The sequence below is a fragment of the Sturnira hondurensis genome, unplaced genomic scaffold (assembly GCF_014824575.4).
Source record: "Sturnira hondurensis isolate 20B ecotype Veracruz unplaced genomic scaffold, ASM1482457v3 Scaffold0000648, whole genome shotgun sequence".
Classification (NCBI taxonomy): Eukaryota; Metazoa; Chordata; class Mammalia; order Chiroptera; family Phyllostomidae; genus Sturnira; species Sturnira hondurensis.
The window spans coordinates 354,730-380,511 of NW_028073279.1; the positions used below are offsets into that span (position 1 = coordinate 354,730).

Genomic DNA, 25,782 nt, shown 5'->3' on the forward strand with positions numbered 1-25,782 from the left:
AAAAGACAGAAACCTTAATCAAGTATCGACTCTTCAACAATAGCATAATAAGTAATACAAAATACAAGAATAGTTTTATATTATTTCTGAGGAATATAATATTCTAAGCTTCACAGGAATGTCAAAGAAAAGATACAGGGAAAGAAATCTTCTAGATCAGGTTTTTCTATACCCTTCCTTGAACAGATTGAGAAATCTACTTTTTTCTGGTGTCATAGTTAAAAATCATTTAAGAAATCCCCCAATTTCTGTCTTCAGGGCCCATTAACTCAAATGGCAATGACAAATATGGGGCAACAACCCACCGAAGTAATTCTAAATTCTAACACTGTTACTTTTTTGGTCAAGAACATAACTTTCTTAACTCAATTATAAATGACATTTTAGTGGCATTTTATCTAATATTTAAGATAACAAAATGCATTTAGTGAATAAGACAATTTAGAATCTGCAACCCAACACTAGAATATACACAGACAAACTTCAAGGAGAATTCTGAAGATTTTTTTTAACATGTCATGTAGAAACATATCGCAAAACCAAAAGCATGTTAAATATACTAAGTATCCCAAGGAGTTGCTGCTTCATTTTCCTTTTCCCCGTGACTTTGCAGGCCCCAAGGTAAGACTATCTGAATTCTCCACTTCCTAGTATACATCAATTGCAGAACGACAGTAACTTTAGGATTCCCTTCTAGAGCTGGGGACAGAGAGCTGCTAGACAGCGTTTTCTCAACAGCAAAAACAGGATTCAGAGATAGGTTCAGTTCAGAAAAGGGTGGGATTACTGGAGGAAATATGTGGAGGGCTCCAGATCAGAGAAATAAAAGTATATTCTAAAAACTGGACGCCACTATTTGGAGGGGGCAGATGCCCAGCAATACCTGGGAAGTATCCTGTCCCAAAGTGAGAGGAGGAAGTGTGCCCGAAAAGCAAGGCCTGAGTCCGGAATCCAGGCCTACAAGGCAAAGGTCAAGTATCAAGGGGGCTAAGGAACCTGAGGCAGACTCCTTCCACAACAAGGCTCCCCAGGCGCCGTCCCCGGGCCATGCCAATCTCAGGCCCAAGCCCATTCCCCAAACACCCCAACTTCCCCAGCCCCACCCAGCCCTGCTCTCCGGCTCACCGCGCAGCTTCGCCTAAGCAGCGCTGCCATGATAACTCGCCGCCAGAGAACTATTCTTCACCCTCTCGAGACAGCCGCATCTCGGAACGGCAGGCGAGCGCAGTTCCCCGCCCGTATCCCGGCCCCGCCCACCGAGATACCAGTGGGAGGGGCCGAAGAGGGGGGAGGACTAGCCTAAGAAGACAGTGGGCGGAAAACGGTAAGAGAAGCTTCGGGGTCCGGGTAGCAGAACTTCAGCTCGCTCCGTAACCTCCTATAGGCTGTCCCTGGGGCCCTAGGACGGGGTTTAACTCGCTTCTTGGACCCGATTTGTTCAGCTGGGTGGTCCTCGAAAAGACTTTGCTTCCGTCTGGTTCTCTGAGTTCACACAGGGTGCCCTCTTGTGGGTAGCTGAGGCTGACAGCAGGGTGTTGCCCTCCCCCCCGCCCCCAAGGCGGTTGGGCAGTCAGACTGGGGCTGGGAGGGTGAGCTGGCGCCTCGGGAACGGGGCAAATGGCAGGGGCGCACGGCTCGCGGGGAATCTGGGTGAGAGGCCGCGCCCTGGTTCGGAAGCTTTGCGTGGAGCAGTCTGCTGAGGATTCAACCTTTTATTTATCTGGGGAAACATGCCAAACCCAAATTGTTTCTGCTTTAATGCATCCAAATACACTTTACTCACAAACGCTGGACTTAAAGCAAAAGAATGTTCAGGGCTTCAGAAATTTAAACAAGCGAGGTAATTTAATCACGTTGGCTGATACGACCTTTCCAAGGCTATTTATTACTGCCTACGCGCAAGGTTATAGAGAATGTCCTTGGAAATAAAGGTACAACGTAAGCCCATCTAAATAAAGTCGGCTCAGCCAATGAATGTTGAAAGTGAATGTCCGCCTGAAAAATTCGGCGGACATTAAAGCCGAATTAAAGCCACCCTCTTCCAATTTAATCCTGAGTTCTGGGAGGAGAGTTGTTGAAGTTACAAAGCTTGGCGATCTGTAAAGCTGTCCAGGTTTGGATATGTCTTGGGAAAGCTAATAAAAACCCCCAAAGAAAGCCAGGAGTGTAAATGTTTCCCAGATCCCCGGGATTTTCCATTTTTCTTGCTACTATCCTAGTTTAGGCTCTCATCACTCACACCTAAATCTTGCTACTAATTTCACAATCCTTTTTGTCCACTATAGGACGGCCATAATCTCTTTCAAATATAATTTGTTTTTGTACTACCCTACGAGAACCTTACACTTTGTAATCTGGGAATTTATAATGTATTTATTCAGAACCAGTACAAGGCAGAATGTTAAATGCTAAATTCATAGTAAAAGTACCAGAGGAATTCAGAAAAGAGAACTCAGTTTGTCGTGCAATCATCAAGAAGGTCTTCAAAGAGGTGGATAAAACACAAAATGGACTGTTAAAGATGGGTAGGTTTTGGCTACATGTCTTCTTTTTTTCAATTTCTAACTCTAAACATCTTAAACCAAAAAAATGAACAAAAAAGTACAAAATTACCCATATGCCCATCACGTGGATTTAAAAATTATTATTTGTCATATTTGTATATTTGTGTGTACATAAGTGTGTGTGTGGTTGCTTTTGTTTGTTTGTGTTTTGTCTTTCCTCTTGCCCACAGCAGTCTGGACCCAGGGATGGGCAGTCTGACCCAAGGGAAGTCAGTTCATGAGCTGATGGGTACTTTTTAACCAACGGTGCGGCACAAAAAGATTAATGTAGACAATCAAAGAAACAGTGAAAAGAAGTATTTCTTGGTGGTAGGCAGCTGACAGCCCAGCAATTAGAAGCTCATTATGGTCAAGTGCAAGTAGAAAGTTACAGAGGAACAGAAACTATGAGCATTGGGAGCCAATTGGTAGAGAACAGACAAAGTGAGTAGAGAAAAATAATCACCAGAAAAGAGAGAAAATGAAAACTTCATATCTTCAAATAGGAATGAGATTACTTGTTTCTAATACCTGGCTTCGAGTTTCAGTTGTCATTAGGCCTATTGTACTAAGGTGCCTTGTCCTTGGATTCTCCTGAGTCTCGTTCTATATTTATAGAAAAACTCTTTAAAATAATAGGCTAAGCAAGTGTTCTTCTAACCAGAAAAGCCAGAAAGCATTTCTCTTTTTCCAAGGAGCTGTGCTCATCAAGCTAAATTGTGCCTAGTTATGTTTTTGCTATATAAATTAATCTGTTTTCTGTGCTTTTTTGGCTCTTATATAACAGTTTTTATTAAGATATAATTGATGCAAAATTGATTTCACATACTTCATTTTTACAGTTTGACCTGTTTTGACATGTGTATACACCTGTGAAACCATCACCACAATCAAAATAACAAATGAAGAGCAATAACTCTTCATTCCCCACTCCCTCTGACAACTTTTAATTTACTTTCTGTTTCTATGAATTGGCCTATTTTCGGCCTTCCACATAAGTGGAATCCCAAAATACTGGTGTGTGTGGGGCTTATTTCACTTAGCATAGTATTTTCAAGGTTTATTCATATTGTATCAATCATTTTTATAGCTGAATTATATTTCACTGTATGTATATACTAGATCTTGTTTATCTACTGATTTGTTGATGGACACTGTGTTGCTTTTACCTTTCAGCCGTTCAGACTAATGCCAAAACAAATATGCATATAAGTCCAGTCCTATTTTCAATCCTTGTGAGTATACATGTGGGAGTGGAATTGTGAGCTCATACAGACTGCTTCAGTTTTTAAATTGAAATTAATTAAAGTAAATATTAAAAATTGTGTTCCTTAGTTACATCAACTGTTGTATTCGAATGGCGAGAAACCAAATGTCCAGGCACTTAGAGCTCGTGATGTTATTTATTGGCCAAAAGCTTTACCTGCGCAGGGGCGAACTTCCCCAACTGTGACCGGAGTCACGTAGCTCCTCAGAGCTGCAAGATGGAAGTCGCGCCTGGCTTACAGACTACAGGGGTTTTATAGAGCGCAGCAAGCAAGCAGTATCCAGAAGCAGATGTGGCTGTTAGCAATTGGTGCAATTGAACACAGCTTTTTCTTTTGATTGGCGGGGTTACTCGTTGGCGGGCAGATTCTGGCGGTCTGCCTTGCTCCACATATTTACCTTATTTGGCTATTTACTTGTCTAACCACTCATCCCATCTTCCTGGAACATTCTGTGTCGGGGAGTACAGCCTTAAGCAATAACATTCTGCTTTACACCTTGGTGCATTTTCCATTTTGTCGTAACCTTACACAACCACACAAGAACTCACTAGCCACATATGGCTAGTGACTACCACTATTGGACAGTATAGGTATAGAGTAAAACATTGCACTGGATAATTTGATGAATGACTTAATAAATCTACCAACTGTTCCCCTCTTTCTCTACTGCTCAAATAAGCTTTGTGCATTGTGTTTTTGTTCAGTTTTGAGCCATCCTGCTTTGGTTCAGTTTTCCTTGTGTCGTATTTTCTTTTTTGTTTGGGATATCCACCAAGTTCCTATTACCCCTTATGGAAATTCTCTCTTTCAGGTAATACTGTCACTGCAGGCAGCACTGATTTCTCGTACTCATAAATTATCAAAGTATCTAAATTTCTGATGTATATTTTACATTATAGTTATTTACATATGTAATTCTTAGTTCCTAACCTAGATTTTAAATTCCTTAGTTGTATAGATATTAAATGTAAAAATAAGAGCTATATCATCAAAGCAAAGCTCATTACTTATTAAATGGTTACAATGCCTCAAATACAGTCTTAATCAATACACACACTCCATTTCATTGAGCCTTTTCACAGGCATTAGGAGGAAAGTTGTGTTATCTGATTTCTAGGTTAGGGCTCAGAGGCTGAGTAACGTGTTTAAAAACATATTTTTTTATTTTATTTATTTATCTTTAGAGAGGAAGGGAAGGAGAGAAATATCAATGTATGGTTGCCTCTTGTGAGTCCCCTGCTGGGAACTGGCTTGCAACCCAGGTATGTGCCCTGACTGGGAATCGAACTGCGATCGTGTGGTTCGCAGGCCCGTGCTCAATCCACTGAGCTACACCAGCCAGGGCTAAAAACATATTTTTAATGAGTGTTAGCATCAGAGTTCAAACTCAGGACTGTCACATCTTCTTTCACATCTACTTATATTACTTTATAAACATTACTTTGGGAAATCTTTATGAACACTATCTCACATTTATTGATTGTTTGCTGTGTGCCAGACTTCACTTTGGTTTTCGTGTACACAATTTAATTTTACAACAATCTTATGAAGTAGGAGTTGTAATCACCATTATTTAATAATGTACGTGAAAACAGAAAAGTTCAGTTTCATAGCTAGTAAATGGAAGAGCCAGTATTTGAACTCAAGTAGTCTGAGTTCAGAGCCTATATGCTTAATAATCATGTTTCTTATAAATTACATTTAACAAGCAGTTGGTGATTACTGTGTATCCAGGCACTGTACACAGTGCTAGAATTTTAAAGACAAATAGAACAGAGTGTGGGTGTGTGTTTTATAGGAGTTTAGTGTACTAAAAGAACAAATAAATTGCCATTCATATGAAAGTTACAAAATACACTACTGCCACCACTAAGCAATGAGAATAATGAGGACCTGATCTTTCCCAGATACTGTTCTAAATGTTTTGTGGACATGCATTCATTTACCCTCACAACAACCTTGCAAGGTGATTATTCTTATTATTCCCATTTTCAGATAGGGAAGCTGGATGGCAAAGATGTCTCAGCTATGAAGTGGAAGAACTGGCTCTTCCACTCAGATTGTCTGTGAATACAGACAATCTGTCTTCAGCACCCAAGTGCCAAAACGTATACTAGCTGCAGGTAACAATTTCATTTTCTCTAGAGTGTGAACAAGTAGTGTTAGAAATAAAACATTAAAAATTTGACTTTAACCATATTCTGGAACTTGGAGAAATGAAAGCAATTGCAAAACGAGATTCAAGAAGGTGCAGTTCCTAGAATGGTCAGCAGATGGTGAAGGGAGGCAGCGTTTGTAACACAACTGCTACATTAAAATGGGAAAAACTACAGAATTGATCAGATCTGAAGTCTCCTCTTTCTCTAACTTTCTATGATTATCCTTCTCTGAATTTTATTCAGTGCAACCTAAAAGAGTGATTTCTTCTAATATAGATAGATAGGATTTTTATTTATGATTTAACATAATACTTATTTCAATATTAAATGTTTGTTAAGAACTTCTCTAAAGAAATGAGCGTAAGATGATCCATACCATTAAAGAACTCAGGGTCTCATTGAAGTGGCGGGATAAACACAAATTTAAAATTGTGATATAAAGCCTCATATTAATAAGGTTTTAGAGAAGTTTAGAGACAAGAAAAAATTAATGGAGCTGAAATAGAACAGGGCCACCTCCCTGGAAAGGTAGCCTGTTCTAGTACTGAAGGGTGGGTACTGTATGCATAGGTAAAAAGGAAGGAGAAATTTGGTCTTTATTTAAAATTAATTTCAATTTACCAAGAATTTGTGAGCAAGCTGCCATCCCAGAGAAAACAAAGGTGGGTTTTAGAGTCTCTGCCTGAACTCACAAACACCCCAGCAGTAATACTGTACATCAGGGTGTGATAGACGAATAACAGGGTAGGATAGACAAAGGTCAGAATGCTCCATTGGAAACCATAAGAGCTGAAAACAAAATGGTATGTGCCTCTCATTCTAAAGAGAGGAACCAGATGGTTTATGTAGAACGTAGTAAGTTCACGGTCCTAGACTAGTCTGCCAGCTTTAGCTATCCACCCGTCCCCAGCCTTACGAAAGAAACTGAGGTTGAAGAGGAAATACTTTTGGAGATGAGGTGACAGCATACTTAGCATTTCACCACCTAATTACACCTCCCCAATGGAGAAGGGGAAGAATGTGTTCCTCTATGGTAGAAATGCTCTAATAGACACAAATGGAAACTCCCAAACTGCTGCAGCATTTGCTCAAGAAAAAAGATTTCAGAGCTTGGAGAACATTGACTTTTGCTGGCTTTCTCAACTGTTCCTGAGTATTGACATAGCTGAGTACTGGTATATCCTTCTCTGACCTGCGATATTGGCAGGCTATCAATACCACTGACCTTCAGATGGGTTCAATGGAATGTATATAAATCATGGTGAGCTGCATCCACTGACCTCTCCTTCTTTTATTTTTATCAACAGCAATTCATTTACTGCTTCAGGAGTAAATAGAAGTAAAAACAACCTCATAAAGAGGCCAAGGACAGAGGTCTCTTCATCTGTCCTTGAACTTGGACCAAATAGCCCAGTAGTAGTAGTACAGAATTTAGTAAATGTTCCCTCTTCTCAAATCAAGGAGAGACCTTTCTAGGGAGCACTTAAGGACCTTTATGCAACTTCAGGAACTTGAAGTTCTTAGCAGTGAATATATTGAATGTGAGATGCCGTGGCCGGAAGTGCTCTGTCTGGTGGCAGAGCACACAGGTGGATGCTTTGGGGCTGGGCTCTATTTCCTCCCACGCAGAATAGATGTGGATGTTTTCGAGACTTGATAAGTATTCCATGGAATAATGGCCCTAACCAAGTATGCTGTCTGAAGGACATGAGAAGTAGCCAGAGAGAAAAGACGGAGACCAGGCAACCATGAGGGATGCATGAGGAAGCCACAAAGGTGCCCCATAGAGTCAGCAACTATCATTGCCAGCGAGTGGGCCCTGCAGGTGGGATACAACTATACCTGCCACAAAAACTGTGCCCCATTTCCTTAGCATCTTCCATTCTCTACCCCACCTCACCCCACCATTCCCCCCAGATCAGAAACAGTGACTAGTAGCAAGTTGGGGAGGTGGAGCCAGGAAAAGAGGGCTAATGTTGACCCCTTACTCCACATACAGTAGGGAATAGAGGGAATTTAAATTCAAATGGGTTTGGAGTTTGAAATTCTATTAAGTAAATGCTCCTTCTATAGTTTCTAGTTTTTTTAGTTCTATGATACTGCTGTAATAGAACCTGCTGATACTGGTTCTCACTTTGTTTTCTTGGCAATGCATTTTTTCATTTTCATCTATAATATTGCTTTATACCTTATTTTTAAAGTTGCTTTTGTTTTCTCATTAACATATACATCATGAAGTACTTGCAAGACATTTTCTTTCGCAGCTCTACTAACTTCCAGAATGCGTTTATCATTTGTATTCTCCTTTCTTATATGTATTTATTTTTGCTGATGCATGTTTACAAACTTGTTATGCCTTTCATTTTTATTTTTCTTATATTGCATATGACAATTTTGTCTAGACCTCCTATTTGCTTTGCTGTGGTGTGGATGAATTCCTCCAGTTTTTCTATCACCTTAGGTTCAAGGGGAGTGGAAGACGTCGACTGTTACTATGTACAGCCTCTGTTGGGGTCCTTGCTTGGCTTTTCTGGGGTTTTATTAAATTCTTCCTGTGCTAAATCCTGTCCCTACTGTAGTTTATTTCCATCACACTAATAATATCATTGGGCTTTGGATTATTCCTTCTAATCCTCCTGGTGTCCTGAGTTCTTTGTTTGCTTCAGAGAAAGTCATCTGAAAAATGGTTTTGTTTTGTTTGTTGGGTTATCTACTTCAACTCACCAATTTTCCCTTTGCACAAGCACCCACTTCTCCCCAGTAGCAATTTCTCTTCCTCCCAATCCCCACTCATTCCTCCTCTGGGGAAAAGATACATAATAAATGGAGAGGTTTGCTCCTGTGTCAATAATATGTGTGTAGGTTACTCCTTTCAGGCATTAAGCATGCCTCTTTTTCACTTTCCATCCTCAGAGACTCTTGTCCTAATTATTTTCTCTCTTTTTTTTGCTCCCTTTTGCTAAATTACCATGTATTGTTGGAGATAATTAATGCTCAGTGTCAATGATCATTCTGCTGTCCTCTTCATTTTTCTCTCATCTGGAACATGCCCAAATAGTGAGTCCCAGTTTTTCCCTGTTCTGCTAGGATATAAAGGTAGTTGTGACGGGACTTTTTCTCCCTTGGGAAGTTGTCTCCTCAAAGGTGACCCATATCTTCCAGATCTCTCTGTCATATTTCATGGGAGGTTTGTGGAGTGGTTAAGATGTTTCAAGATTTTGTTCACTCATCTTTCCTGTATAGTGCTTGTTTGGAGGATGATGTCCAGGGGTTTGCCATATTGCTCTGAGCTTTGTTCCATAATTCTTGGAAACTTCTGTATCTTTTTTTAATAGCCACCAATTTTTGAAGTTATGACTTGACTTTTTCACTTCTTTAATTACTCTTGAGGTGTTTTTGCTGCTTTTATTTTTTTCCTACATGCTATTTATGTAATTAATTTATGTGGAGTGGAAAGTTTTAAATTTGGCTAAGCTCTAATATCTAAACCTTGAGCTCTCTTATTCCCATTTGTCAGTTCTAAAAATTAAAGGGCATAATTTTTGAGTGATTGTCTTGAAACCCAGCTTATCAAAGAAAGGGGGAGGGAAGAGCCATGATTTGAGTCTAGCTCTGTCTTTTATTGTGTAGTCAATATTCTCCTCTGTAATCTATGGAGAGTAATTAGGATTTCTACATAGGTGACTGATGAAATGAAGCATTCATTTTAGGTTTGGAAGCTGGTGTGCAGCCCATTTGAGACATATGAGATGAATTTGTAGGGTAGAAACAATGAAAACAATGAAACAAGTTAGGAAGGTTTTATAAGATCAGCTATAAAGGAATAGGCCTGAAGTAAAGCAGAACCTCTTTCATATCTTAGAGTTTTGAATTTGTTAAGCAAGGTATTTTTCCTGATAGGTTTCTAGGATGCCACTAATTGGTCTATTGCATACTCAGATGTGTAAGAATTCTGTATTAGAATTGGGAAACTTTGGGTTAGCAGGCTATGCAATGATTAGCTTCTAGTCAATGTTTGCCACATTCTTCATGTGAGAGCTACACCAAATCACTTCAGTTTTCTGGGCTTCAGTTTCCTTATGTTTAGATTGGATAAGTTTAATTAAACAGTAGCTCAGAGTAAACACTTAGAAGCAGGGGAATGACATCAGCATCGATAGACTTTCCTCTTTTTTGTCTCTCCTTTCAAACAACCAATTTGGCATCCATTCGCAATCGAAAGTACTTCTGTGGGAGCTGTGGGATCCAAGTGCCACACCAAGGGTCCCAGGAGGAGGCTCTCCCACCTGTGCATCAGGCAGCACACAGCCAGACTTTGGTGTGGGCTGTGGGACCACCAGGGGGTTATGAACTGGCCACACCCCTGGGGAAAACCAGGAGAGTGCTGATGTGGGCAAAGCCCCATGGGTAAGAGAGGCTTTATAGTAATCCAGCCTTCCTAAGGTGAGTGTCTAGCATTTTATTCAAAACAGAAAGAGTACAAGTTTAGAGCATTGGGGAGGGTAAGAGGGACTTTGCCAGTGCCACCCCTCCCCTCAGGCAGCACAGTGTGGGGTTGAACTAGCTATTGGTGACCTATCCCATGAGGGAGAAGGAGAATGGTGAATGAGTGCCCTCCTACCCCAGCTATCCAGTAGACTGCTGAAGAAACACACTTCTGTCGTATAGCACCTAGGGTATTGAGGCAGACCCCCTAAGATGTGGGAGGAGGGATGAAATCAGGAAATGCAGATAAGAATGTGCAGAAGCACTAAAGGGATGTGGTTTCTGCTGACTGCATTTAGAACTCCAGCAGGGAGCCCACCCAGGAGCCACTGGGTGAACATTCCCCAAGGATGCCCCCACCTGGCTTACACACAGTCCCAGGACCTTGAGTGCCACACCTTCCCCAACACTGCCACCGGCTCCTGTGCCCGATCCCAAGCACAGCATGGAGAGCAACCTCCTGTAAACTGAGGCCCCTCAGAAAACAGGCCAAGGCCTATGGACAAGGGGAAAAACACGAACTTGTAGCACCACTTTATACAGAACAAAATGGGGGTTCCCAGGAGCCAACCTGGAGATTTGTAAGACCCAAAGAAGACATGTAATCTGAAGAATTGTGCCACAAGACGGAGAAAGAAGTGTGGGGCAGAGATATCCACAGGGGCCTGGAGAAAGTGTTCCCATACAGCCATGTGGGGCTCTGCTTCCCACCACCCGTACATTCTGGAGGCAGAGGTTTGCTGAAAAAGGAAAGGAGTCTAACTTTGGAAGGATAATGGGCTTCTGCTTTAGAACCCCTTCCTTTTAGGATACCCAAAGGAAAATAAACCCTCCACCCTTTGCCATCTCAGTTCAAGGTTGTACCTGGAGGTTTTTTTGTCCTATTTAAAATTACCACTCTTTGGGATACACAGGTGGCTGTAGCATGATTGTCCATTTGGCTTAGCCAGATAAGCCAACTGGTCATAGTCTGGCTCCAGGCATCTCTCTCGAGTCTGTGTCCAACTGGCCCAGCAGGACCGCACAGCACAGCTGACTGTCATTGCTTCCTGCTGCCGCCTCTTCTTCCAGGAGGAGCACAAGGCTTTTGGCCTGGCTACAAGGTCTCCTGGGTTGGATCCGACCCACCACTGGACTAAGGAGGGGGGGGGAAAGAGAGCAAGTTTCTGAGCACCCTCTGTTTAATTATTCTACCCCCAAATCCTACGTGAGGTGGAAGTGTCCAAATTTCCAACCAATCTAGGCTGGTGCCCAAATGTGCATCAGCCCGCACAGCATTTCTGCCCGTCTTCCCGCCACCATGAGCCATGATCCAGAGGCAGGTCGGAGGATTCTCTAGGCACACATGGGGGCACAGTATCTCTTACTGGGTGGGTTGTCACCATGTTCACCTCCACGACACGTGTGTGCTGTGACCTTTTCAGTCCACGTATGCTCTGTGCAGGCTTCCTCCTGCTGTGTCACAAGCCACATTAGTTGTTTACCCTCCTCGAGGGGGTAAGGAGATCTGTCTTGCCCTGGTGGTGTTACAGAAACCCGCACCCTGGGGTGGTTTTGTTCTACGGTCCTTCTTTACCGGCTGTTGACATGAACTGTGGCTGTCCGTACCAGAGTTTGGTAAAAAGGAAAGGAACTATTTATTCAAAAGTTATACAGGTTCATATTAATAGCAGAATGTAGCTGTTAAATTCCAAAGTCCCTTTAAAACATCCCCCCCCACACACACACACACATACATACACACTCCTCCCTCCCCTTGCCAAACCAGACCAGTCAGGGGCACCCTGTTTCAGGAAAAGAAAATAGAAGTCCGTAGCTCAGCTAGGGTCCCATTCTTAATCCAAAACTGCATCCTTATGGTGGCCGGGAATCCTTCTGCATCCTTTCAAACTGCGTGGAAGAGAAAGAGAGAGAGAGAGAGAGCTCTGCTCTGCTGCTACATCCTGCTCTCCTGCTTTCTAAGCTGCTGGTCAAGTGAGCCCCCTCTCCACTCCCAAAACAGTGTGGTTAAGCCCCAGCGTGGCTATTGTGCCTGGGTTTAAGTCCTGGCATGGACCTTCCTCTGTAACCCCATTTCCAACTCCTCCCACAATGGGTTACACCTGACATTGGGTTACACCTGTCTGGTTTCTTCTGCCTTTCTCAGCTGTCATTGTTAGTCTGGGTAGGGGGCCATCATGAAGCACAAGCCACTTCCAAGCTGCAGGCTCAGGAAGCCCCTCAGGCTACATCACGTCACAGGTTAGAGTCATGCCCATCTCCTCAGTCGTGAGTGCAGGCACAGCTGTTTAACGTTATTAAAATACTGGCCAAGTTTTTCAGACGTGCAAAGTAGCCATCAATGGCCTTGTTCCACTCCCCTCATCAGCCAAGTGATAGTTAAGGGGGTTTTCTCTATTTTGAGGAACCTTCAGCTCCATACTTGGTTATAGTGGTGGCTTTAATCCACCACCTTGGGGTTTCTTGCAACCCCTCCCTCACTTCAGAGAGTACAGCCTTCCATACCATCCTGGGGACCCCTCCACTCTGCCCAGTAATCTAGCCAGATCCCACCCCCATTATAAAAGTATCATATATAAGCTAGGCCAACAAAAAATATCTTTCACCAGAAGATTAAATAAAGATCTAAGAAGGTGTCTGCTGCTTCAATTGCTAAAACAGCAACACAAAACTCCAAGGAACATGAAGAGTCAAGAAACATGTCATCACTATAGATCATAATACTACAGTGTACAAATTCAAAGACATGGAATTTTATGATTTAAATGATAAGGAGTTAAAAATAGTTGTTTTGAGGAACTTAATGAGCTGCAAAAACATGAAGAAAATTTAATGATGTCATAACAACAATTTATGAACAAATTGAGAAATTTAACATAGAGATCAAAATTACAAAGAGAACCAAGCAGAAATTCTGGAGGTGAGGAATTCAGTGGACAAAATGAAAAGTGCTATCAAAAAGAAGATAGTATCAGTGATGTAGGGGATAGGAACTTTGAAATAATCCAGTCAGGTGAGAACAAAGAAAAAAAATTATGAAAGTTGGTCCAGGTCAGTAATTCAGTGGGTCAAAGTATCGTCTTGATACTCCAGGTTTGCAGGTTCAATCTTGAGTCAGGGAACATACAAGAAGCAACCCATGAGTGCATAAATGAATAGAAAAACAAACTGATCTCTTTCTCTCTCCCTCTATCCCCCTCCCTCCCCTTTCCCTCTCTCTCTAAATTAAAAAAAAAGAATTAAGAAAGCATAGATGATCTATGGGACACTATCTTATGTACAAGCGGTAGGCTAATCAGAGTTTCAGAAGTAGAAAAGTGGCAAAGGGAGCAGAAGGGCTCCTTTAATAGCTGAGAATTTTCCAAACTTGGGAAAAGATTTGGACATCCAAGTTCCCTGGGCTAATAGATCACTCCATTATCTCCATGCAAAACAACCTTCTCCATGACACATTTTAATGAAACTGTCAAGAATCAAAGACAAAGAGAGAATTCTAAAAGCTTCACATGTAGGGGTACGCATAGGTTCAAAGTGAAGGGATGAAGAAGAAAACATTCCAGGCAAGTGGAAAGCAAAAGAAAGAGGGAATAGCTATACTTATATTAGACAAAATAAACTTAAAGCCAAAAAATGCTAATAAGAGGCAAAAAGATCATTATATAATGATAAAAGATTCAATTTATCAAAAAGATAGTAATAAATATATACATACCCAGCATTGGAGCAACTAGATGTATTAAGCAAATACTAACTTTTTTGAAGGGAGAAACAGACAATACTGTAACAGGGGACTTCAATACCCCACTTTCACCAGTGCATAGATTATCGAGACAGAAAATAAACAAGGAAATATTGATTTGAACTATATGTCAGATTAAATAGACCTGAAGGACATATATAGAACATTCCTTTTAACAATATCAGAATACACATTCTTTTAAAGAATACACAGAAAATTCTCCAGGATAGATTATATGATAGGCCACCAAAAACAAACAAACAAACAAAACTAGCAAATTTAAGAAGATTGAAGTCATGCTAAGTATCTTTTTTCTTTTCAGTGTATTTTATTGATGACGATATTACACTTGTTCCAATTTTTCCCTTTTGCCTCCTTTCACCTGGTATCCCACTTCCCTCCCACAACCCCCATACTTAGTTCACGTCCATAGGTCATGCATGTAAATTCTTTGGCTTCTCCACTTCCTATACTATTTTTAACATTTCTCTGTCTATTTTGTTCCTACCAATTATGCTTCTTAATCCCTGCACTACTTTCCAGATTCCCCCTCTTAGCTGATAACCCTCCAAATGATCTCCATGCCTGATTCTGTTCCTGTTCTGGTTGTTTGCATTGTTTATTTTTGTCTTTTAGATTCAGTTGTTGATAGCTGTGAATGTGTTGCCTTTTTAATGTTCATGGTTTTGATCTTCTTTTTCTTAAATAAGTCCCTTTAACATTTCATATAATAATAGCTTGCTGATGATGAACTTCTTTAGGTTTACTTTGTTTGGGAAGCACTTTATCTGCCCTTCCATCTAAATGATAGCTTTGCTTGAAAGAGTAATCTAGGTTGTAGGTCCTTGCTTTTCATCATTTTGAATACTTTTTGCCAGTGCCTTCTTGTCTGCAAAGTTTCTCTTGAGAAATCAGCTAGTGGTCTTTTGGGAACTCCTTTGTAGGTAACTCTCTGCTTTTCTCTCGCTGCTTTCAAGATTCTCTCTTTAATTATGATGTATGGTGTGGTCCTGTTTGGGTCCAACTTCTTCTTCTTCTTCTTCTTCTTCTTCTTCTTCTTCTTCTTCTTCCTCTTCCTCTTCCTCTTCCTCTTCCTCTTCCTCCAAAGGCACTTGTGAGCATTTAATGATTTCCCCTTCATGTGCCTTCATGCTACCAGCACACAAGTCCCATCAACATCCTTAATCTTCTCCTCAGCTCTTCTGCTGAAGAATTTGGCCTTCACAATGACTGTCTGCTTTTGGAGATTTCCTTTCCTCAGAACTCTAGTAGTCCAATCGCACCTCATCAATGATGGGAGAAGTTCTGGTCTGTTTTTTTGCAGCATTGACCCATGTCTGCTCACTGACCAAGGTCCATATTTCATCAAGGTTGACAGTGGGGCAGAAGCTCTGGTTCTTCTTTAAGTGGTCGTGCCTCATACCAACTTTCCCAAAGTAACCTGGGGGATATTTGTCAAAGTTGATCCTGTGATGATTAGAGCCACCAGCATTACCTTGGCCTTGCAGGTGCTTCCTGTGCTTGCCTAGGGATTACAAAACGATGCGGCTGTGGCCGTGGCTCACAAGGCCCTGAAGTTTCCGGGTCTTCCTCAGTCTGGATGGCATGTTGGTGGCTGAGACACAAAATTGGGTCCAACTTCTTTAGGACTCTCTATTTTTCTGGGACTCGTATATCTATTTCCTTTGCCAAATTAGAAAAATTTTATTTAATTATTTTTTCAAATAAGTTTTCAATTTCTTGCTCTTTCTCTTCTCCTTCTGACATTCCTATAATACAGATGCGGGTACATTTAAAGTTGTCTCAGAGTTCCTAAGTCTATTCTCATTTTTTGGAACTTTCATTTCTTCTTGCTACTCTGGTTGAATATTTATTTCTTCTTCTTATTCCAAATCATTGGCTTGAATCCTTCCCTTCACTGTTGCTTCCCTGTGCATTTTTCTTTATTTCCCCCAATGTAGCCTTCATTTCTTCCCTTATGCTTTTGCCATACTCAGTGAGTTCTCTGAACATCCTGATCACCAGTATTTTGAACTCTGTATCCGATAGGTTGGCTATCTCTGATTCATTTAGTTCTTTTTTGGGGGGTTTGTTCTGTTCTTTCATTTGGGCTGTATTCCTTTTCTCCACAATTTGGCAGACTCCCTGTGTTTGTTTCTGTGTATTAGGTAGAGCTGCTTTGACTCCCTGTGTTAGCACACCTGTTAAGTTGTATGGCGTGAAGACAGGTATATGCCACAATGGGGTGACGTGTCTCACCACACTGTGGCTCTGTAGGAGGCGTGTTGGAGAGGGTACAGTGCCACTGCCTGGCTTCTGGAGATTTGCCTGGCACTCACCCTGTTTCCAGTCACTTCATCCACTTCTTGTATGCTGCTGGCATCCTTCCAGCTGCTACCCGGGTGATGAAACCCTGAGTGGGTGGGTTTACATATATTCTAAGTCTGTGTAGGCCCTTTAATTGGTGAAAATCTGGCAGTTTCTTCCTCTACCCCAACCCCCACTGGTTTTTACAGCCAGAAGTAATGGGGAATTCATGTTCTCGGTATTGGAACCCTGGGCTGTGTGGTCTGGCCTGGGGCTGGGATCACTTGTTCCCAAGGTATCCCTCCTGGTTTTTGTCCACCATATGTGAATGTAGGACTGTTCATTCCACTACTGCCACCACTGCCTCTCTGCACCACACTGTGTCTTTTGCCTGTCTCCATGATCCTGCTTCTCCTACCCAACTGGGTGAATGTGGGTTCTTTAAATCCTTGACTGTCTGACATCATACAGTTTGATTTTTTGACAGTTCTGAGTGTTATTTGTTTTGAACTCTGGTTGTAATTTTTTCTATGGTTGTGCAAGGAGGTGAAGCATGTCTACCTATGTCTCCATCTTGATCAGAAGTCCCTAATTATCTTTTTCAATCACAGTGAAAGTAGAATTAGTAACAAGAGAAAAGCTGGAAATATTGCAAGCATGTGGAGACAAAACAACATACTCTTGAACAACCAATGGACCAAAGAAGAAATTAAAAGGGAGATTTAAAAAATAAATGTAAAAACAAATTAAATGGAAACACTATAGAGAGAAAAAGGTGCATAGTGTCAAGTGTATATGTTAACAAAATAGAAAGATCTCAAATAAACACCATAATTTTACACTTCAAGGAACTACAAGAAGAACAAACTAAGCCTAAGTTAGACAAAGGAAGAAAATAACAAAGATTGTAGCAAAAACAAAAGAAATAGAGACCAGAGATTTCCGGCCAAGATGGAGGTATAGGTGGAAATACTGTGCCTCCTCACACAACCAAAATTAAGAACAACAAAGATTTAGGAACAAAAACACAACCAGAACAGACAGAAAATTGAACTGTATGGAAGTCTGACAACCATTCAACCAGCCTGGTAAGAGGGTTGGAGTCAGAGGCCAGTGGAGAGGGGTTGCTCAGGAAAAGGCAGTGGCTGACAGACCCGGGAGCGCAGATGGTACAGGGCTAGCAGACCCCAGGTGTGGGGAGGAAACCAGCAGAGTGTGCAAGGCAGTTGGTTGACCTCCAACACATGTTTGAGTGCAGGTAAACTAGGCAAACATGGTCAGTGAGACAGACTGCACAACCCAGGGCCCCAGCAATGGGAAATAAAGCCTAAAAGCACCAATGAAAAGGTGCCAGGAGAGACTCCCAGCCTCACAAGAGAGTTTGTTGGAGAGACCCACAGGGTCCTAGAATGTACACAAGCCCACCCACCTGGGAGCCAGCACCAGAGGGCCCAATTTGCTGGTGGGAAGCTGCAGAAGGAACTAAAATCCAAGAGAGAGTGGAGCAAGCGATATTGTTCCCACTCTGACCCCGCCCCCATGTACAGCATCATAACACAGCAACTGGGTTGCCCTGTCCTGGTGAACACCTAAGACTCCTCCACTCATACATAACAGGCAGTGTGACCTGACCAAAAATGGCTCAATCAGGAGAACAAATCAAAGCCCCAGAGCCAATACTTCTAAGCAACCAAGAGATAGCCAACCTACCAGATGCACAGTTCAAAACACCAGTGATCAGGATGCTCACAGAACTGGTTGAATTTGGTTACAAATTAGATGAAAAAATGAAGGTTACACCAAATGAAATGAAGGAAAATGCACAGAAAACCAACAGTGATGGAAAGAAAACTGGGAATCAAATTAATGGAGTGGACCTGAAGGAAGAAAGAAACAACCAAACAGAAAAGAATGAAGAAAAAAGAATTCAAAAAAATTAGAACAGGCTTAGGAACCTCCAGGTTCCTACATCTTTAAACATTCCAACATCTGAATTATACAGGTACCAGAAGGGGAAGAGGAAGAGCAACAAATGAAAAATTTATTTGAACAAATAATAAAGGAGAACTTCCTCAATCTGGCAAAGGAAATAGACTTTCAGGAAGTCCAGAAAGCTCAGAGAATTCCGAAAAAGTTGGACCCAAAGAGGAACACACCAAGGCACATCATAATTATATTATTCAAGATGAAAATGAAGGATAGAATCCTAGAAGCAGCAAGAGATAAGGGGACAGTCACCTACAAAGGAGTTCCCATCAGACTGTCAGCCGATTTCTCAAAAGAGACCTTCTAGGCAAGAAGGGGCTGGAAAGAAGTATTCCAAGTTATGAAATCCAAAGACCTACATCCAAGATTGCTCTATCCAGCAACGCTTTCATTTAGAATGGAAGGACAGATAAAGTGCTTCTCAGATAAGATCAAAGTCAAGGAGTTCATCATCACCAAGCCCTTATTATATAAAATGTTAAAGGGGCTTGTCTAAGAAAAATAAGATAAAAATATGAACAGTGAAAGGACAGCAAACTCACAGTTATTAACAACCACACCTAAAACAAAAGCAAACTAAGCAAACAACTAGAACAGGAACAGAACCACAGAAATGGAGACTGCATGGAGGGTTAGCCCCAGGGGAGTGGGGGGAGGCAGGAGGAAGGTATAGAGAATAAGTAGCATAGAAGGTGGGGAGAAAATGGACAGGGGGAGGGCAAGAGTTGTGTGGGAAATGTAGAAGCTAAAGAACTTGTGACACATGGACACGAACTAAAGGGGGGAATGTGGGTGGGAGGGGGTGTACAGGGTGGAGGGGAATGAAGGGGAAAATGGAACAACTGTAATGGCATAATCAATAAAATATATTTAAAAAAAAGAAATAGAGACCAGAAAAACAATAGAAAAGACTGATGAAACTAAGAGTTCTTTTAAGGGTAAACAAAATTGCCAAAAGTTTAGCTAGATTAAGAAAAAGAGAGATGACTCAAATAAATAAAATCAGAAATGAAAGAGGAGACCTTATAAATGGTACAGAAATACATGAGATCATAAGAGACTACTATGAATAATTATATGCTGACAAATTGGATAATCTAGAAAAATGCACAAGCTCCTAGAAACATACAACCTACAAAGACTGAATCATAAAGAAATAGAATATCTGAACACCAATAACAAGTAAGGAGATTAAATCAGTAATCAGAAACCTTCCGACCAGAAAAGCTCAGGACCAAATGACTTCACTGCTGAGTTCTATGAAATATTTAAAGAATTATGCCAATACTTTTCAAATTCTTCCCCAAAAATGAAGAGAAGGGAACACTCCCAAACTCATTTCATGAGGCTAGCATTACCTTAATACAAAAGACACATACAGACACTACAAAAAAAAAAAAAGAAAACTATAACCCAATATCTCTAATTAAATTCTCAACAAAATATTAGCCAACCAAAGACAACATATTGAAAAGATTACACAATGTAGGGCAAAGCAAGTTTTCAAGTGTGAGTACACAAAACACAGAGTTTGTTTGTGAGTTATTTATTAATTATTGCATCATTTTCTGTGTGAATAACTGTAAACCTACTATTGCCCCACCCTACATATGCCACAATCAAGTGGGATTTATCCCTAGGACTCAAGGATGGTTCAGCATATGCAAATCAATTGATATACTACCTTAATGGAATGAAAGGTAAAAATAATTATTTTCTTAATATATGCTGAAAAAACTAATTACAAGATTGTTTTATGATTTAAGAAAAATACTCAACAAATTTGGTATAGAAAGGACATACTTTGAGATCAGGCTGTTCTTTGTAACTGTGCTGTTCAGCCTTTGACCTGACTCAGGATGAGACTGTTTCCACTGGAACTGGCAGGTATTTACTCTGCAGGCTGTTTGGGCCTTTGAAAAATACAATCCCAGTTATCTAAGTACTTTGAAGTCCCTCTCTTCCCCGCTGCTGCCCCTTACAGAGACCCGGTCAATTTTATGTTTAGAAACTATGATTAGAATTTAGATTTCCTGATTCAATATACTTTGGTAACACTAACGAGGATAATGTTTTTGGCTTAGGGAACCAATGAACGTTTAATTTCTCATAAATCTTTTGCCCTGTAGCTCCTTACACATCGAATCAGTGGCATTTATTGCTTCTGGGAAGGCTTAATCCACCTAGAGAAATGGGATCTTTGCTTAGCTTTGAATCTCAAAATTGACTGTTTTGAGTTGGTTGGGAGACAATTGTCTTGAAATCCAGGGTTTTTAAAAAGGAAAAGAGTCTTCTAAATTCCAAAATCATCCTTTTGCAAACCAAGAGGTAAGTGTAGTTATTTGAAAATAGAGTTTTACAGCGAGATATATGGAGAAAGAATGAAGGATATGACCTAAAAGAAGGCTCACCATATGAAAAGTAGAAAGCGCTAGGGAAAGAGTTAAGGGGTGTGTGAGAGAGACAAATGAGGAAAAGATAAGACAACATCCTTTACTCACAGTACAACTTGGTGGATTGATAGTTTTGGGGGGGGAGTTTGGGGACATTACTGGCCGAGAAGTTGGAAGCCTCTGAGAGAAGCGCAGTGCTAACATGGGTTGGCCACAGTAGCATAAAAATGCTGATATGGTGTCTTAGGCAGAAAAATAATTGGGTTCCCATGGCTGGTGCCAAAGAGATCTAGAGGTTCCTGAGTGCTTCTGAGGAGATATAAAGGGCAACTTAGAAATAAGCCTTAATATACTTGCCATAAATTCATAGCAGAGGATGTCTCAGAAGAGGTTTCTGTTTAAAGGAACATTATAGTAATAGCTTTGCTAGTTCAAGTTGAGGTCCACATGGAGGATATTGCTAAGTCTCAGAAGATCAGCAACATCAGTGAAAATCAATGTAGACAGCTTGGTCAGCAGGGAGCAATGGCTGAGCTTCTTGAGAGCGGTCACTATGCACTGGCTATGAAGAGTTGAGACTCAGAGACACCAGTGTTAGCAGTCACAATAAGCATGTAGACCAGTGCCCAAAGCCCAGGCAAGGCAGGGTCCGCATCAACCAGACATCATAGGGATGCCTGGAGAGAAGGAAATCATGCAGATGAGACAATACCTGCCACTATGCTATTGCTAAAATATTATATAAACTTCTGTGCTCAGATACACAAAGGATGAAAGGAGAAGAGAGTGAGTAAGAAGGGGGAAAACCTTGAAAAATTGAGCATTAGTCTTCTCAGAGACCAAGTTTATCTTAAAAGGGCTGTTTTAATTGGAAAAGCCTAAATTTTTCACTTTTTTATGTTGTTTTTTCATTTTTAATGTTGTAAATTTTGAAAATTTTAACCTAACAAAAGAGTTGAAAGATTTTACAATGAACATTTTTATTTCTTCATCATTTATTAATTTTTAGCATTTTGTTTTATTTGATCTTTCTATCTACCTACTTATCTATCACTTATTAATTTCCTGCTTAACCATTTGAATGTAAGTTGCAGATATCATGGCATTCATGTCTAAATATTAGATTGAGCCTTATGAATGGCTAATATTTAGTCATTTTTATATGTTGAACTTAATATGTTGGAGCACATCTCTTGAGGATAAAGACATTCTCTCACACAACTACAGTACTACCAACACATCATAACACACTTAAAACTTACATTCAATAATATCTAATGTATAGTACATATTTAATGTTTTCCAAACTGTCTTTTACAGGTGATTCACCTTTTCCACTGTGGTCCAGGATCAGGTTTAGGTTTGTAATTGCTTTTGTTATTTATACCTTTTTAGTCTGTAGAACCATCACCCTGCCTGTTTTTATGACATTGACCTTTATTTTTTATAGAAATATACATTTTGGATTTATCTGACTTGTTTTCTCACGATTAGATTTAGATCTAGGTTAGACATTTTTGAGAAGAATATTACATTGGTGACACTGTGTACATCTTATTGAGTGCCATCAGGAGGCACGTGACACATTGTTCAAGTGTTGGTGTTGCTCAGTTTGACCACTGAGTGATTAAGGTGGTGATCACAGAAAGGCTTCATTCTAAAGGTACATTTTTCCCTTTTCAATGAATAACTAATACACTGGATAATATTTTTTGAATAATATTTTTGACCATCTCAGTATAATGCTTCCAACAATTTTATCTAAAGCTTTTAGCATCCATTGATGATCTTTAGTTATTACTTCAGAAGTTACCAAATGATGATTTTCTAATTCTATCTTTTTTCTACATGTCCTAGAGCAAATATTCTTTAAAAAATAGCTCAAGTACTCTCTTTTTTGAATATCACTATAAATTCATCACTTTTATTTATTACAGGTATATAATCCATTATAGTCATTAATTTGTTGAGGCTCAAATTTTCATATATTTGATCAGTAGGACAGTGCTTCACCCTGGCTCCTTCATACTTTCCACATGACCTCATTAGTCTTTGAGTACATCTGAGTACATCTTGTGCTATCTAGGTTTCAAGTTCACTTAGTACTTTGGCTGCTATAGACCTGGAGTTGTTTCTCCAAGGATCCTGGTCTCTTTAGTGGACAATGGTATTTAGATACCAAGATCTAGATTCCAGCTGTGCTCATTGCCACTGAGTGCATTGCCCCTAGGTTCTATGGGCTCCAGAGCACACCTGAGTATTAGAGTGAAAATTTAACTCTCATCCAACCCTCTAACTGTGTAATTCATTAGGCTTATTCCAATTACTCATGCAGAAATCAGAGTGGTATTTTAAAATGTAAATTAGATCGTATCATTTTCCCTGCTTAAAATCATCACATAATAAACTTCACCTACATTGGTCTTTAGTAAGTTCCTTTTGTGCAGTAGTCTCTGGGGATGTTCAAGAAAGTCCATTTAAAACCTATCCTTTAAAACTTTCAAATTTTCTGTCTATTTTATAATGTACACAATATATCAGTGTGATAGCACATACAAAATAAAAATAAATAAATATAATTGGAGTTATTTCACCAATTTTTTAAAATTGATGAGATACCTGATCAATTTTCAAACCACTGTTCTAATCCTGAATTTCATGCTGGGGAACTTGGATCATGCTGTTTCCTGTGCATGGAGCAGTCTTTACCTCACTTCTTGCCTGGATCATTTCTACTTTTATTTATTTGTTTAAATATCTCTTCCTCAAAGAAATCCTCCTTGACATTCTCAGTCTAAATTATTCTCTATGTTACTCTCTCCCACAGCATTGTTTCTTATCTTTTCATGAACTTGTAACAATTTATACTTATCCATTTATTTAGTTAATTCTGTCTTCCCTATTAAACTGTAAATACTATGAATGTGTGGACCACTTTGTTTTATTTATGTATTGTGTAACCAATCACCTCCTGGAAATATGATTTTCAACCAGTGTGCTGAAAGAATTTTGAAAACATGTACTACCTGACTATCTAGTTAGGAGTGACTTCTTTTCCGTTAGATTGTCAAATAAACAAAATGACAACAGGCAACACAGCAATAGCTGTCCACTATGAATGAATGAAAATTATACCTATTTTTGTGTTAGATCAGCAAAAATATATTTTTGTGTGCCATAGAATTCTAGTAAATTACTTATGTGTGCCATGAATTGAAAAAGGTTGAAATTTGATGATCTAGAACAGTGACTGGCACATAGTATTACTTAATATGTATTGTTTAGATAAATATTTGATAGACTAAAGAGAAATAGGAAAGAGAAAAGAATAGAAAATACAATTTGATCCATTGTCAAAATATCTCATGAACATTTAATTATTTTATGCGCTATTAATTTGCAAATTTATGTCAAATATGAATGGATTGGTTGGTGGACTGAATAAAAAAACAAGAGCTATTAACACGAATTGTAATGGAACAATAGCCAAGAGTTGGAAGCAACCTAGATGCCCGTCAGTAAATGAATGGATCAAAAAATTATGGTACATATACACAATGGAATTCTATGCAGCAGAGAGAAAGAAGGAGCTCCTACCCTTTGCAACAGCATGGATGGAACTGGAAAACATTATGCTGAGTGAAATAAGCCAGGTGTTGAAAGACAAATACCATACGATCTCACCTTTAACAGGAAGCTAAACAACAAAACAAATAAGCAAGCAAAATAAAAACAAAGACACTGAAATAGAGAACAGGGGGACAGCGACCAGAGGGGAGGGGGAGGGAATTTCAGGGGGGAAAGGGGAGGGATTTAGAGGAACTAGTATAAAGGACACATGGACAACAGCTAAGGGGGGTGGAAATGGGAAGGAGGTGGGGAGCATGGGGGAGTGGTTTGGGATGAGCGTAAAAGACAACACTACTTGAAAAAAAAAGAATTGTAATGGAGAGGGTTACTTCAGACATCTTAAGAACCTTTTTAGTAAGGGGGGAGGAGGGGAATGAGGGAAAAGGTACAACGAATAAGAAGCACAAATGGTAGGTGCAAAATAGACAGAGGAAGGTTAAGAATAGTATGGGAAATGGAGAAGCCAAAGAACTTATATGTATGACCCATGAATATGAACTAAGGTGGAATGTTGGTGGGAGGGGCGATCGGTGCAGGGTGGAAGGGAGTAAAGGGGAGAAAAAAATGGGACAACTGTAATAGCATAATCAATAAAATATCTATGAAAAATAAAAATTAAAAAAGAACACTTTGAGGTAAACTAATTAATTGGAAGCTAGCAGAGGTCAGATTGAACATTCTGTTCTTGAGCTGGCCAATTGGAGTACCAAAGAAAACAATCTATACATTCCAGAAAATCTTGAGAGTTTAGCGATGAATTATGCATAGCAGACCATCTATATGTCAGACTACCCTTCCATTAATATTTGTCCTTACTCAGGCTAGGTCTGTATAACTTCTCTGAGGGGAATTTCTGGTAATTTGAGTAGAGACCCAGCTTTAGAGCTTCTTATTTCTCTCAAATGCCTTCTTTTGTTTGCCTTTGGTTTCCATGAGGTTGAACAGCAATGAGTACTTCATTGTGCATGCAAAAAGAGCTCTGTGTTAACTGGCTCTTTTTTAGAGGGGTTAGGTGACAACAGGCAAATTGAACTTAGCAACATTAAATAAACTTTTCTTCTGTACATATTCAATTGCTAGTAGTACTAGTAGTGCTGTCATGGATAGGGGAGCTATCTCTGTAGGAGACATTGGCTCTGAGAGTAGTAAAATGTGACGAGGTCATTTTAAGAAGATTTTATTTAGGAAACCTAGAATTTACATTTAAGCCCCTAAATTGTGTCTCTGAATTTCTTGTTTTCTGTGCGATTCGAATATGCAGAAGTGAAGTTA

At 40.0% G+C, this 25,782-nt stretch overlaps 1 protein-coding gene and 1 pseudogene across 1 annotated transcript in view; both read right to left on the minus strand.

Moving 5' to 3' along the window:
• Nucleotides 1-1,231, minus strand: part of ACADM (acyl-CoA dehydrogenase medium chain) — a 44,633-nt gene extending 43,402 nt beyond the window's left edge. The window contains exon 1 of the mRNA XM_037042264.1: nucleotides 1,126-1,231. Coding sequence (XP_036898159.1) covers nucleotides 1,126-1,155 — 30 coding nt within the window. The 5' untranslated portion in view covers nucleotides 1,156-1,231. The remainder of the gene's footprint in view (nucleotides 1-1,125) is intronic.
• Nucleotides 1,232-15,298: 14,067 nt separating this feature from the next.
• Nucleotides 15,299-15,801, minus strand: LOC118985530 (60S ribosomal protein L27a-like; annotated as a pseudogene).
• Between the last annotated feature and the right edge of the window lie 9,981 nt (nucleotides 15,802-25,782).